Source organism: Larus michahellis, chromosome 12, assembly GCF_964199755.1.
Source record: "Larus michahellis chromosome 12, bLarMic1.1, whole genome shotgun sequence".
Taxonomy (NCBI): Eukaryota; Metazoa; Chordata; class Aves; order Charadriiformes; family Laridae; genus Larus; species Larus michahellis.
The window spans coordinates 5,793,646-5,808,111 of record NC_133907.1 but is presented as its reverse complement, the minus strand read 5'-3'; the positions used below and the strand labels follow the sequence as shown (position 1 = coordinate 5,808,111).

The 14,466-nt window shown below is 57.5% G+C and overlaps 1 protein-coding gene across 4 annotated transcripts in view; it reads left to right on the top strand.

The window, feature by feature from the left end:
- The window catches only part of LOC141750230 (bactericidal permeability-increasing protein-like), a 63,397-nt gene extending 51,901 nt beyond the window's left edge, over nucleotides 1-11,496 (top strand). For 3 of the 4 annotated variants that reach the window (XM_074604980.1, XM_074604979.1, XM_074604983.1), the window contains exons 3-16: nucleotides 3,630-3,744; nucleotides 4,101-4,229; nucleotides 4,658-4,813; nucleotides 5,285-5,348; nucleotides 7,309-7,372; nucleotides 7,858-7,949; nucleotides 8,114-8,290; nucleotides 8,541-8,600; nucleotides 8,731-8,898; nucleotides 9,325-9,392; nucleotides 9,621-9,663; nucleotides 9,986-10,049; nucleotides 10,595-10,671; nucleotides 11,139-11,496. In XM_074604980.1, coding sequence (XP_074461081.1) covers nucleotides 3,630-3,744; nucleotides 4,101-4,229; nucleotides 4,658-4,813; nucleotides 5,285-5,348; nucleotides 7,309-7,372; nucleotides 7,858-7,949; nucleotides 8,114-8,290; nucleotides 8,541-8,600; nucleotides 8,731-8,898; nucleotides 9,325-9,392; nucleotides 9,621-9,663; nucleotides 9,986-10,049; nucleotides 10,595-10,671; nucleotides 11,139-11,186 — 1,325 coding nt within the window. In that variant the 3' untranslated portion in view covers nucleotides 11,187-11,496. Of the gene's footprint in view, nucleotides 1-2,206; nucleotides 2,693-3,629; nucleotides 3,745-4,100; nucleotides 4,230-4,657; nucleotides 4,814-5,284; nucleotides 5,349-7,308; nucleotides 7,373-7,857; nucleotides 7,950-8,113; nucleotides 8,291-8,540; nucleotides 8,601-8,730; nucleotides 8,899-9,324; nucleotides 9,393-9,620; nucleotides 9,664-9,985; nucleotides 10,050-10,594; nucleotides 10,672-11,138 lie in introns of those variants that run through there. The other variant, XM_074604978.1, reaches the window with a different exon arrangement.
- Nucleotides 11,497-14,466: the final 2,970 nt, after the last annotated feature.

The window sequence follows — 14,466 nt, the reverse complement described above, 5'->3', positions numbered from 1 at the left end:
CCTTCCCAGCCTCTTGGCTCCCACCTGACGGTGGCCCTTTCCTGCACATACAGCCCAGCAAACCACAGCCCAGCTCTGGCAGCCTTGGGGGGGACCAGTCCTTCCCCAGCAGCAACCTGTGAGACGAAGCCTTTTCCCCTCCGAAGGCTCAGGGCAGGATTTCACACTCAACTACCTGCTGTGATCCCTCGCAGGAAGCACTACCAGGAACAGCCCGCGGTGTTGGGCTTTAGATGTGGTTTCAACCGTTCCTTGCCAAACACAGGAGTGTTTGGTCAGGGTTTGTGCTGTTTGAAGGATTTTTTGAGTTCAACTTTAAAATTTGCTCAAACCCAGAAGGAAGACTTTCTGGTTTTGCTTCCTCTCTGTGCTGCTCCTTATATAATTTCATTTCTCCTCATGGAAGAGGTTCTGGTTCCACAATGCTCATCCTGAATGTCTTAAATATTGTTTTGAAACCGCCTTGCTGAGATATGGTGTCATGGAGGTGTGGGTTTGGGGAGCTTCTCCTCCGCACCAAGCAAGATCCATCAAAACGCTGGCAACAGGCAGTGGCAAGGTTGTGGCACCACGGGGCTGCAAATGTGGATTTGGCGTTTTAACCTTCTCCTCCGCTCTTGGCTTCTTCTCTCTGGGGAAAACAAGTTCTGCCCATGGGCTCCTGGACCTCAGGGATGGATTGGGGCCAGCACTGGTGGGAGCATCACAGGCCATGGATGCTGTCTGGGTGCCTGTGGGACACGGCTCTTCCCTGGGCCGTTTGTCCCACTCTGGCAGGCACCATCAGCATCAGACCTGCTGGGTTGCTGTGCCTTTGTTTTCCTGCCCTGGGTCCGAGAGCAGACAACAACTGTGGTGCCGCTCTTCAAAGATGTAGCCATGCATGCCAGTCTGGTGGGTGTTTGCTGTGTGTCTGCCAGGCAGCCTGCACATGCCAGCATCTGAAACGTGGGGGAAGAAAGGCAGAGTGGATCCAAGAGCCCTAGCCCTGATCTCTCACGTGTCAGGTCCTCCAGCACAGACACCCAGGCTCTGGACGCCCTGTCCCTTGGGGCCTCCTGTGGTCACAGCCCCGCAGGGCACGGCCACGGGCTGTGCTTGAGCAATAGCTGCATTTCACAAGTGCCCGATGGAGGGATGTGTCCTCTGGCAAGCAGGACTTCCCTGGATCCAGCATGAGATCTGCCTGCATCAGCTACAGTGGGTTTCCTGGGCCGGGTCCTGACGCTTGCCCAACGGGAAATGAAAGTAACTTAAATCATTTCTTCTTCCCTCACCTCTGTGCATGGGGTTGGGGGATGGGCAGGGCTCGGGGGGAGGCTCCAAGGATTCACAGAATCGTTTGGGTTGGAACGGACCTTAAAGATCATTCAGTTCCAACCCCCTGCCCTGGGCAGGGACACCTCCCACCAGCCCAGGTTGCTCCAAGCCCCGTCCAGCCTGGCCTTGAACCCCTCCAGGGATGGGGCAGCCACAGCTTCTCTGGGCAACCTGGGCCAGGGGCTCACCCCCCTCACAGCAAAGAATTTCTTCCTGGTATCCAACCTAAATCTACCCTCCTTCAGTTTGAAACCATTACCCCATGTCCTATCATAACGCTCCCTGATAAAGAGTCCCTCCCCATCCTTCCTGTAGTCCCCCTTTAGGGACTGGAAGGCTGCTATAAGGTCTCCTTGGAGCCTTCTCTTCTCCAGGCTGAACAACCCCAACTCTCTCAGCCTGTCCTCATAGCAGACGTGCTCCAGCCCTCTGATCATCTTCTGCTGTCCTTCCTGAAGAGCCTGTATCCTTCCATTCCAACACTCCCACCATGTTTCTGTGATTATTGCTGCCAGAAGCCTGGGCAGGGTCTGGCCCTGCTCTCCTGGCTGGGGGCTGTGGGGCTGCTCCCCCTTTGCCCCTGCCTGCACCCAGCTCCCGCACCCATCTCCAGCCATCCTGAGCCCAAGAGCTGTGACACGTGAGGGCCCCTAAAGTTTTGCCTTTGGTGTTTGTTCCTGATGTGCTGGACGTCTCCTGTGCGTGCCTGCTCTGCGATGGAGCCCCGTGCCTGGGGCTGGAGGCACAGGGCACCTTGCTGATTTAGTCACTCCCGGTGCCCTGCTGTGGCCGCCCAGCCCAGGCAGGTGGCCCTTCACCAGCCCTGCTGGTTGTGGGGGTTTCTGGGGTCTGCTCATATGGGGTGAGGAACCATAAATTCCCAAACCCATGCCCGCAGTGGGTCTGCTTCACCAAGCACCTGCCTCTGCTGCAGGCAGGGACTGTTTGCAGCCAATGTAGAACTGCAAACTGAGCTGTCACCTCCTGGTTTTTGCTGTCCCTTCCCTGCCTGTGAGGTGAGGCACCGCGTGTGCCACTGGGTGCAGGTGTGCTGTGACATGTGGTAGGCACAGGTGCCGCAAGTGCAAAGGATTGGGGCAGTGGCCGAGGAGGAAGCGCTGGGGCTGCAGGGGATGCCCCGTGTGGGCTGTGGCAGCTGCTCTGCACACCTCCCTCGCCCGCAGATCCTGTTTTGGCATGGATATAAAGGTGGTGTGGGCAGGGGGAGCCTGGCAGCAGTGCCACAGAGAAGCCAGAATGGGAGCACAGAGCGTGACAGTGGCTTGCGGGGCGCTGATTTTGTTCCTGACACTCACTGGGGCCACCAACCCCGGCTTCGTGGTGAGGATCACCCAGGCAGGCTTGGACTATGGTGGGTTCAGCTTCTCTTTTCTCTTCACGCAGGCGTGCTTGTGGTTGAGCTGTGGAGCTGGGCACTCGTATGGAGTGTGAGGGGTCTGGGGGGATCCTTGGCCAAGGGTGCTGAATGCACCATCGCCCAGGGCTTCCTGCTGATGCACTTGTCTGCCTCCACCGCCACCTTCATGGAGCCCCTGCAAAGGGCTCAGCCCTGCGGGGTCCCGGGGGGGCTGTGTCCCAGTGGCATCGGGGGAGGCGCAGGGTGGGAGGGTCCCGCTCCTGTGGCTCGTGTCTGGGCAGCCGAGCCGTGAGCCCCACAGGAGTGAGCGGCGGAGGAGAGAGGAGGTGGGGAGCTGCAGGGGGGACATTGACGGAGATGGATGGGCCCTGCGCTGGTTTTATTGAGGCAGGCAGAGCCCTGGCTCCAGCAGAGCCCTGTTATGGATTGAAATACACTGTGTGAGAAACAGCTCATTTACTCATCAGCTCTGCCAGCCGTGCGGGAGAGCAGGACGTGACTCCCCTTCCCAGATGGATGCAGGGATGCAGCACCCACTGACGCTGTGCTGCTGCCTGGGATGTGGGCTCCATCCAGCTTTGCCTGAGGGTGCTGGGCATGGGATGGCACAGTGCCTGGGACCTCCCGCACACTTCTCACAGTGCCCAGCCTGGAGAGCAGGGCCTGGGACCTCTCCCCACTTTCCATACCAGCTGGCCACCACCTTCCTCTGGCGATTGCAATTGTGAAGACATCAGGCAGCCTTCAGGCAGTTGCCAGTGTGCTCAGAGGGCTCTGTGCTCTGAGATTAGCTTTAAAGATAGCCTGGGAGGTGGAAAGCATCGAGAGCATTGCCTGGATTTTTCCTTTAACCCTTTCTGTGCTCCTGGTGCACAGCTCCCTGCTCCTGTAGGAAGCACATAGTGTTGACGCTCTCCTTCTGCCCCTGCAGCCCATCAGCAGGGGATTGCAGTCTTGAAGAAAGAGCTGGCCCAGTTGAAGCTGCCGGACTTCTCGGGTGACTTTCGCATCAAGGTCTTGGGGAAGGTGCGATATGAGATCTCCAGGTGAGCCCTGAGAGTGTTCAGGAGCAGCTTGCTGCCCCCTCAAACCCATGCAAGGGGCAGGAGTGGTGGGGGATGATGGGGAGCCACAGAGGACCATCCTGTCCCCTCCAAGGCTTCCAGAGATGTTGGCTCTGTCCTTGGTGCAGGCAGAGACGCTCCTGCTTTGCCATATTCCTAAAGGCGCAGCTTTGCTCTGCACTTCCCTGACAGGCATTGTCTTGCTGTGGTGGGTCAGGAGGTGGGGATGCAGCTGGCGTGGTGGCCCTGCTCCTCCATCCCTATTCAGCCATGTGCCCGGGAGTGAGGCACACCTTCTCAAGACCCTTTTCTCTTATTTTTTATTTATTTATTTTTAGATTGGACCTTAGTGGTTTCCAATTGCCACACTCACGGATTTCTCTTGTCCCCAACGTTGGCCTGAAGGTGTCCATCTCCAACGCCTACGCCAAGGTGAACGGGAACTGGCGGGTGAAATTACTCTTCATGTAAGTGCCTCGCTCTCCCCTTCCCCATCGGGTTCTCTGTTCTGCATCTCCCTCTCTGGGTCTGGACAGGTTTTTTCTCCTCTCCCTCTCCCTTGTGTTTGGGCAGCTGTTGCTTTGCTCTCTCCAGATGTGCCAACTTATCTTTCCCGCAGCCTGGCTGCAGCCACTGTATTCCCAAAGCATGTCTGGGAGCCCCTCGACCTGGGGGAGCCCAGCCAGGTCTCCCTTTAAAGGTTACCTCTCCTAGTTTATGTTCCAATGAAAGTGGGTTTCCCTGAGTTTAAAAGCCTTCTCGGTCTCCTCTGAGTGCTCGCTACAAGGGAGAACCTGAGCTAGATAGATCTGTCCCAAAGCTCTGGCTGATTCAGCGTGCCTTCGCCATGACTCACCGGTAAGAAACGTCCGTTCTTGTCCTCCTTTCCCTGCAGCCGGGACCATGGTTCATTTGACGTGAGGGTGGAGAACGTCTATGTCAATATCAACCTGAAGCTGGGCAACGACGCCTCCGGGAAACCCACCATTGGCACCCCTTACTGCAGCACCCGCATCTCCAACGTCCGAGTACGCTTTTCGGGCAGGTTGGGGTACGTAAATTCACCGTCCAGGCTTAGAAATACTCTGTGTGTAGCCCATCCGCCATGGGAAGGTGGTTTCCAGGCCCTGGTGCAAGGAATCTGGCACATCTGCAGTCCCCTGGAGGCTGCCCCTTCTGCCCCTGTACTGCCTGCACTGGCACACCACTGCCGAGCTGTCTCTGGACTCTTGCGATGCGCTTCTCATCCAGATGTGCGACTGAATGAACTTAAATCTGGCCAAATGTCTCCTGCTGTGGCTGCACGTTTAAGGAGATTTAAGGCAGTCAGTAGACTGGCGTGCAGGTGGTTTACAAGCAGGTCTGTTTGCTACTGTAAGCCCTGAGGCAAAGCTAGATGCCAAATGGGGACGGGAATGATGTTCCCAAATGTGCCTCATCTCTAGTGTCTCCCTTTCCTGGACAAATACTTCTGCAGCAGCCTCTGAGCTAAAGGACGACTCCTCTCTGTTTTTCTCTGCAGATGGCTTTACAACCTCTTCCATAAGGCTATTGAGTCCAAATTCCGGAAGATCTTGGAGGGCAAGGTATGTGAGTGAAGGAGGGCAGAGCACCAGGTTTTTCTGGAGGTCCTTAGCCCTCACGTGTCGCTGAGGTGCTAGAAGGATCAGAGCACACGCAGGGATGTAACTAGAGCCAGAGCACACAGGTGTGTTGCCAGTTTGGTGAAAGCTGGAGGAATGGGCATCGCTAACTGCAGTCTGCGTAGCATCGTGTGGCTCCGGCTGAATTGGAAAACTGTGGCCTTTGCCACAGCCCAGCATAACTGGTTCCTAATTAACAAAGGCTTCTCCTTCCATGTGGTCAGTTAATTAGATCTTCTGCCTCGGCCAAACTCAGTGTAACAGAGGAAACCTGACCAGAGCTGTCCTTTGAACGGCCGCGCTCCTGTATGCTTTGGGGATCGCTGGGGAAGAGATTGTTATTTCTGGGTTTCAGACCCTTGCCGTCTGTTTTAATGGGGTGCATCAGGGAGGCCCCGGTACCGTCCACATGGTACAAAAGGGGACGTGCAGGAGACCCGCAACAAGACATGGAAACAAGCTGTTAGCAATAATTACTACAAGGCTAACTGGCAGGAGTTACAGCCTCCCTGGATGTGAACCTTGCTCAGGAAGGAGGCAGCTGGAGAACAGGCAAATCCCACTCCCGCAGCAGATCCCATCCTGCCCAGGCGCTATTCCCGATGCCATGTAGCAACTCTTCCAAGGCTGCAGGAGCTGTGGCAGCAGATGGACTGGCAGCAGGGCAAAGCTGGGGCTCAAAGGCCTTTACTGCAGTTTTTCCTCCTGGAAGGAGGGCAGCTCTAGGACTCGGAGGGGAGCTGTGCTGGCGTCTGCATCCCCCTTTGCCCCACACACATTTCTCAGTGTCTTTCTCTATGTGCGAGGTGGTGCGAGGGGCGATGGGCAGGAGAGGGCAGGGGCTGGAATCGGCTGTGCCCTGGGGCAGCCCGTGTCTGCCTCCTACTCTTGCTGCACGCACTTGTGTAGTCCTTGTGCCCCCAGTTCCAGGAACGAATGCTCTCTGGGCACAGGGAAGAGCAGCAACCCTCTGTCAATAAGGCCGTGCCCAAGGCTCTGTCCCTCCTCTTCCTCCCTGGCACAGCACAGCAGGGGCTGCATTGCTGTCAGAGTGGTCACTGCTCCTCCGGAGCTCTGCATCTCGCCATCAGCTGCTGCAGGCTGGATGCCCGGTTGAACAGATGATGGCCTGATCCTACCTGGCGTTTTCCGTGCCATTATGGGGAAAGCATTAGAAGAGAGCTTGTGCAGATCATCTCAGCTGTCTGCAGGGCTGTGTCCTGCAGTAAAATTCCAGAGCTGGTGTTTAGCCCACAATTAAATCTCCCACTGATGCTGGGGTTTCACCCATGGATGACAGCAGCAGAGGGATTTGCTCTTCTACCCTGGCAGCACCGAGCTTTAGGAACTCAGGTTAGCTCTGCTTTGTGGGTGCAATTAGTGGTCCTGCCCCTGCGGGGGTGGGTTACCTCTTTCAGTTGCTCTGTTTCAGCCAAGACTTGGCTGCTCAGCACAATTCACTCACGGGCCATAGGGAAAGTCTAAGGGCACAAGTGAGATTGCTTCCAAGGGCCTCCATGGAGCTGCACTGCGGGTGGGGAGCTTGCTGCAAGCAGGAGTTTGCAGGTGTAAACCTCTAGATGTGGCACTTAGGGACATGGTTTAGTGGTGGACTTGGCAGTGTTAGGTTTACAGTTGGACTCGATGATGTTATGGGTCTTTTCCAACCTAAATGATTCTGTGGTAAACCCTGCTTGTATCTTGGACACTTAATTAATATGCTGCCGCATGAGCAGTGAAAAACGGTGTGTGCTCTTTTATTTAAGCAGGCTTTTGCAAGGTAGAAGAATGGCACCAGGCAGCAAAGCAAACAGCGCGGCTGAGGCTTTGACCTGGGGGATCTGGACTTGCCACCGCCGGCAGAGCTGCCCGTGCTCAGCTTCGCTGCATTTCTCTCTCGCAGGTCTGTGATATCGTGGTCAAGTCTGTGCACAGCAAGCTCCAGCCTTACGTCCAGACCCTGCCAGGTACAAGACGGGCGCTGCGCAGGTTTTTAGGAGCATTTCTTCCTAGCATTTCTCAGCCATGAGGGCAGGGGTTTACCTTGTGTCCACTCCCCATTTCCTTCTATTTCCGCACCCAAGTTGGGAGCTGGGGAACACCACATCAGCAGAGACTTGTCACTTTGCGCACTGTCTGGCTGCAGAGACTGCTCATCTGCACGCAGCCTCCAATGAGCTGTGCCCCGGAGCTGGCGGGGGCACGGGCTGCCGTAGCCAGGGGAACCAGACCATTCCTCGTGCCAAGGAGTTAGTCCGCATGGCTGAGACACAGTCAGGAGGGAAATGTGATTTTTGACTTCTAACAGAAGCAAGCACACGTGAAGCTGGTACTGAGCGGTTGCACCGGGAAGCCCAGGCACGGCACTGCCTGGATGTCGGTGGAGGCCATCTCCTCCCTGCTTTCCTGTGCCACGTCCCTCTCACTCATCCATTTGTCCCGTGTTTTACAGTCACAGCCAGGATAGATGCAATTGCTGGGGTTGATTACTCCTTGGTGGCACCCCCAACTGCTACTGCACAGTCCCTGGATGTGGCACTGAAGGTGAGAGTCTTCCCTGGGAACGCTTGAGTTGGCTGATGCCATTGCTGCAGGCGGGTGGGGAACCAGGTTTAGGTACCTCCTGCAAACGCTGTTTGCCAGCCTGTGTCAGCGGCTGAGTCCCACCACCCTCTCTTCCCCTGTTTCACCTCTCTCCCTCCTCCCAGGGCGAATTCTTCTCCCTGGCCCACCGCTCTGCCGTCCCCTTCCCTCCGCTGGCGCTGGCCTTGCCTCCGGATCACGACCGCATGGTTTACTTTGGGGCCTCCAGCTATTTCTTCAACACAGCCGGCTTTGCCTACCACGCAGCTGGAGCGCTGGTTTTCGAAATCACGGACTCCATGGTGAGCAGCGCAGGTGGGACAGGGGCTGTACCTGTGTCTCCAGGCAATGGGTTCAGTCGGCAGAGGAGCTCCAGCAGCAGCCTGCGGTCTCGGAGGGCTCCCTCGACGAGCTGCCCAGAGGCTGAGAGCTGGGGGCTGCAGGATGGGGCTGGGGCTGTCGGGCACAGCAGCGTGTGGGGACAGAAAGGCTGATATCACCATGGGCTTGGCCATGTCACATTGTCCCAGTGTGACTGTCTTCCCGCCACAGATCTCGAATGGTGTTGACTTCCGCTTGGACACCACCACCTTCTCAGCCTTCGTACCCCAGGTGAGTGCTCCAGCCCTCCCTCCCCTGAGCTCCTGCCGTGCACAGCTGGGGATTTGCTCTGTGCGAGGTGGTGTCCCCCAGGAACGGGGGTTTGTGCCACTGCCCCTACCCTCTCCCTGCTCCTCTGCAGCTAGAGGAGATGTACCCAGACTTGCGGATGAAGTTCAGGCTGTCCACCCCTTCTGCCCCGTTCCTGAACATCGGACCAGGAGGGCTCTCCCTCAAGCCCGTTGTGGATATCCAGGCTTACGCCATCCTTCCCAACTCCAGCCTGGCTCCTCTCTTCCTCCTCAGCCTGGTGAGTTTGGGCACAGCCTGCAGTGGTGACTCTGGTCCTGGCTGGGCAGCTCCCGGTGCAGCCACAGCTCTGGCTGACACAAGGCGGTTGGTGAGCTCTCCCCTGCATCTCAGCAGGGCAAAGATGGGAGTTTGAGCTGTGCACGATCCTCCCACTGCGTTCAGCATTGCTGAGCCATTGCTGCCAAAATCCTGCCAGGAGCGTTGTCGGATGCCATCCAAAACCAGCCCAGTCCTAGTGCAGTGGAGATGTCCCCAACAGAAACACATTCAAGCTGACAAATGTCAGATTTAACACTGCATGTAAACATGCCCCTGGATGGGCAGCAGTCCCCCTGAGTTTTGGCTGGTCAGAGCTGTTCCCTTGCGTGTCTGGTTTGGGGTGAGGTGGGTTGAGCACTGCCAGAGCTCTGTGCTCTCTCCCCAGACAGGCAACGTGTCTGCTGTCATTAACGTGAACTCTGGCCACATAGTTGGGAGCCTGAAGATGGGCAGGTAAGGAGGGGAGTGGTGCAGGAGGGGTGGCTGGGGGTGTGCTTTTTTGCTGGGCTCCCAGGGACAGAGGTCAGGTGGGGAGGTCCCGGGCTTAGGGACTCATTGCAGAGGGGATGAGTTGGGGCTGGAGAAAGCGGGAACCACACAGCCATTGACAGGTGTCACCAGAGTGGGAATGGCTCCCTCCGTTCGGACAGCCTTTACAGCACCACTTCTGTCTCTGCGCAGGATGAAGCTCTCTCTGAAGCATTCAGATGTTGGCACTTTCCAGGTAAGTTATCCTTGCCCATAACAGAGCCCCCACCATTCCCCTCTGTCCCCCAACACAGGACCTGGGGCTGCACCAAAGCTCCACATTGACCCCATGGACACCTCCTGCCTCAGCCTGTGAGACTGGGAGAGGACTGCCTACTCTCTCATCCCTACACTTCTATGCCACCAGTGTGGCAGGATAAAGCTGCTGTTCTTTGGCGAAGCACGTGCCCATCCCAGCTCCTTGTCTCTGTTTCTTCTCCTAATTATCCTCCAGTACCTGGTTACCTGCTCTTTTGGAGACTAAAGCTCTTTTCCTTCTCCCTCTCTCCGCTCCACAGGTGGAATCGCTGCAGTCCATAATGAACTTCTTTGCTTCCAGTATCCTGCTCCCGCGTCTTAACGGTGAGAACCTGCTGGGGGGAATGGGGGTGCTGGGGTAGTCGCTGGCCAGGTCGCTCTGTCCGAGCAGACCCAGCTCACTAATTAAATCCCTGTCGCCAAGCCTGATCAGTGGGTAAAGCCTGCAGCGAGTGCAGGAGACGGCAGTAAAAGCACCCGGCAGAGGCAGGCCATGGGCAGGAGCGAGCGGGAGCTTCTCGGTGCTGTGACACACATCCAGCAGTGAACACAATGGAAAAAAATGAGCACGATGCACATCCTAATGCTTTCCAGACCCTCTCCCCCGCTCGCTGCTTCTCATGACTCCCCAGTACATGGGGCCAGAGCGGGGCTGGCGGCTGCAGGGGCCTGGGGTGGGGGTGGCACGTCACAACATGCAGCCCCCAGCCCTTCAGTGGAGCTTGGGAGGAATTTCCTCTGCCTACCCCCGGAGGAACAGAGGCCAAGAAGGCCCTGCAGGGAGGAGGTGGCTGCCTGCTTTGCGCAGCCTGTGTTCCCTCTTGCTCCCATTCCTGTCCCAATGTGGCCACGTGTGTTGTCTTTTCCAGCCAGGTTAGCTCAAGGTTTCCCTCTGCCAATGCCGAAGGGAATACAGCTCTCCAATATCCTCGTGCGGTTTCACCAGGTGAGTGGGGAGCACCCAGCCCCGGTGCCAGTTCTCGTCCTGCTGCCCCGAGCCCCCCGCCTGCCGGCATGGCATAGAAAGCCAGCTCCCCAACCCGTGCTGGGATAGGGTGGGAAGGAGGGTGCGCTCGGCCAGGATCCCAGCAGCAGAGCTGCAAACCAGAGCCCCGCTTTTCCTGTCCATGCGGTGGGGCTCCGGGCTCAGCACCCCAAGGACAACACCACATCATTCTCCAGTTCTTATACCCGGGGACACTACGGGGATGCTGAACAGTTATTGCGAAGCGTGGCTGTGAAATGTCCTCACAGCCTTTCCAGGGCTAAAATTAGGCATGGGGCGGGCAGAACCACATGTGCCCATCCATCCTCCTTCCCCGAAATGTGGTGGGTGCTGGGAACACCGCAGCCTGCAACAGAAAGTGGTTGCCAGGGCCTGTCGCAGCCCCACGCTTGCTTTCTTTCTCCCAGAATTTCCTGCTGCTTGGAGCAGATGTTCGCTCTCAGCCCCAGGGATAGAGATAAGGTGACAAGAAGGACCTCAAGCACCAACAATGCCCGCTTCGTCCCTTCCCTCCCCCTGGCCCTGCTGCTGGAACTGAAGACTACCATTTGTGCTGCAGCGTTCCTCACTGCCCGCCTTGCCCTTGACGACAGCTGGGGACAGAAGCACCGCTGGGGCCCAAGTCCTGTGTCCCTCACTGGGGAGTCACCCAGCACTACTGAGAGCTGTGGGTCCCTGGCCCCCCCAACCCAACCCTGGCCCCCTCCCCTCCTGCCTCTGCTGTGTCGGAGGCAGCTGGTGACAATAAAGGCAGCTGGCACTGGGGTCGTGGCTGTGCTGGTGCTGTCACTGTGGTACCTTCCCTGATGGGGGACTGCTTGGGGGTAGCCACGGGCTTCTAGGAGCCCCCCTGGGGGAGGGCACGTGTCCAGAAACCCCTGTTGTAGTTATTTTTATCCTTGTGGTCATTGCAAAGCACCAAGGACCATCATGTTTTCATCGTTATTTCACTTTAGTGTGGCAGAGCCATGCCTGACTCCCCACAAGGTCCCCGACTCCATCCTTTATTGGATGCAGGGGGAAACAGTGACAAAGGATGAGGAAAAGGCTGGGGTACTTAATGCCTTCTTTGCCTCGGTCTTTAATAGTAAGGCCAGTTGTTCTCAGGGAACCAGCCCTCTGAGCTGGGAGACAGGGACAGGGAGCAGAATATAGCTCCCATAATCCAAGGGGAAATGGTTGCCGACCTGCTGCACCTCTTAGACACACACAAATCTATGGGCCCAGATAGGATCCACGCAAGTGTACCAAGGGAGCTGGCAGGAGTGCTCACAGAGCCACTTTCAACCATTTATCAGTAGTCCTGGCTAAATGGGGAGGTCCCAGCTGACTGGAGGTCAGCAAAATGCGGCGCCCATCCACCAGAAGGGCCAGAAGGAGGACGCGGGGAACTACAGGCCTGTCAGTCTGACCTCGGTGCTGGGGAAGGTTATGGAGCAGATCATCTTGAGTGCCATCCCACGGCACGTACAGGACAACCAGGCGATCAGACCCAGTCAGCATGGGCTTATGAAAGGCAGGTCCTGCTTGACTAACCTGATTACCTCCTATGACAAGGTGACCCACTTAGTGGATGAGGGAAAGGCTGTGGATGTTGTGTGCCTAGACTTTAGTAAAGCCTTTGACACTGTTTCTCACAGCATTCTCCTGGAGAAACTGGCTGCTCATGGCTTGGATGGGTGTACGCTTTGCTGGATGAAAAAGTGGCTGATGGCCAGGCCCAAAGAGTTGTGGAGAACGGAGTTAAATTCAGTTGGCAGATGGCCATGAGTGGTGTTCCCCAGGGCTCAGTACTGGGCCGGTTCTATTTAATATCTTTATCGAGGACCTGGGTGAGGGGATTGAGAACACCCTCAGTAAGTTCGCAGATGACACCAAGTTGGGCGGGCGTGTTGATCTGCCTGAGGGCAGAAGGCTCTACAGAGGGATTTGAACAGGCTGGATCAATGGGCTGAGGCCAATGGTTTGAGATTCAACAAGGCCAAGTCCAACAGGAAACAGCCCCAAGTTGCGCCAGGGGAGGTTTAGATTTGGATATTAAGAAAAATTTCTTCACCAAAAGGGTTGTCAAGCATTGGAACAGGCTGCCTAGGGAAGTGGTGGAGTCGTGATGGAGGTATTTAAAAGACAGGTAGATGTGGCGCTGAAGGACGTGGTTCAGTGGTAACTTGGCAGTGTTGGGTTAACACTGGGCTCGATGGTCTTCAAGGCCTTTTCCAACCTGAACCGTTCTACGATTCCCTGACTCCAAGCCTGGTGGAGTGGTGGCGGCGCAGAATGCAGCGCTGAGGGCTGGGTGGTGGCAGACGGCTTTGGCGGGGCCACCCCCTCCTCGTTCACACCCTGTCCCTGCCTGGATGTCCTGCACCATGTCCTACAGCCATCGCTGTGGCAATGCAGCCTGGCACCGGGCCTGGGGTGGCCGCCCCGCGGGATGTGGCCATGCCGCCCTAGGGGCGAGTGCTGCGGCCGGTGGGGCTCCTCTGCTTGGGCCATGGGACCGGGAAAGGTCTCTGGTGCTTCCATCCCCCCTCTGCGGGCAGCTCGGATGCCATGGGGTGGCTGGGCCAAGGCCGAGCCGGCCCCATGGGCTGGCGGGGCTAGCCATGCCCTGCGGCTGTGGCCTTGCAGCCAGGCCAAGGCTAGCCCTAGGGGCCGGTGGGGTCAGTGGTGCCCTCACAGCGAAGGGTCACTGCAGAGTGCACGCAGGGGAAACTAGGTGTTTGGGGGCTTTTGGGACCAGCTTGTTGGCCACGTGCCCACTGGTGTCTCTCTCCCCCTGTCAGGAAGATGGGCTGGGGAGTGGGTTGCGGGGCACGGCCACGGGCTGTGCTTGAGCAATAGCTGCATTTCACAAGTGCCCGATGGAGGGATGTGTCCTCTGGCAAGCAGGACTTCCCTGGATCCAGCATGAGATCTGCCTGCATCAGCTACAGTGGGTTTCCCGTGCCGGGTCCTGACGCTTGCCCAACGGGAAATGAAAGTAACTTAAATCATTTCTTCTTCCCTCACCTCTGCCCTGCGGCCTGCAGGAAGGATCCAGCCCTGCTCTCCCAGCTAGGGGCTATGGGGCTGCTCCCCCTTTGCAGGTGCCCCTTCGCCAGCCCTGCTGGGTGTGGGGCTCTCTGGGGTCTGCTCATATGGATGGAGGAACGTAACTTGCTTTCTTTAGCCCTTGCTGTGCCCAAGGCTGCTCTGGTTGCAACCGGTGCCTTTGGCAGGTGTGTGCCGGGATAGCAGCAGCTAATGCCCAGGAGCGCAGAGCAGCCTGGGAGCCCCATGGGATGGGGCATGGGGCAGCAGGGCTGGCAGATGGCTCGGGGACAGCCCAGGCTGTCCCCAGCCCTTGCTCGGGGAAGGCAGAGCCGAGCAGGCAGAGCATGCAGCGAGAACACAGCCCCATCGAACGCAGCTGGCAGAGCCAAGCCTGTGCCGGCAGCAGGTCTGCTTCACCGAGCACCTGCCTCTGCTGCAGGCAGAGACTGCTTGCACCCAACATAGAGCTGGAAACCGAGCTGTCACCTCCTGGTTTCCGCTATCCCTTCCCTGTCTGCGAGGTGAGGCTCCATGTGTGCTGCTGGGTGCAGGTGTGCAGTGCCAGGCCGTAGGCACCAGTGCCACCAGTGCAGAGGAGTGGGGCCATAGCCAAGCAGGAAGCCCTGAGGCTGTAGGGGACGCCCCGTGTGGGCTGCGGCAGTGGCTCTGCACGCCTCCTTCGCCTGTGGTTCCCGTTTT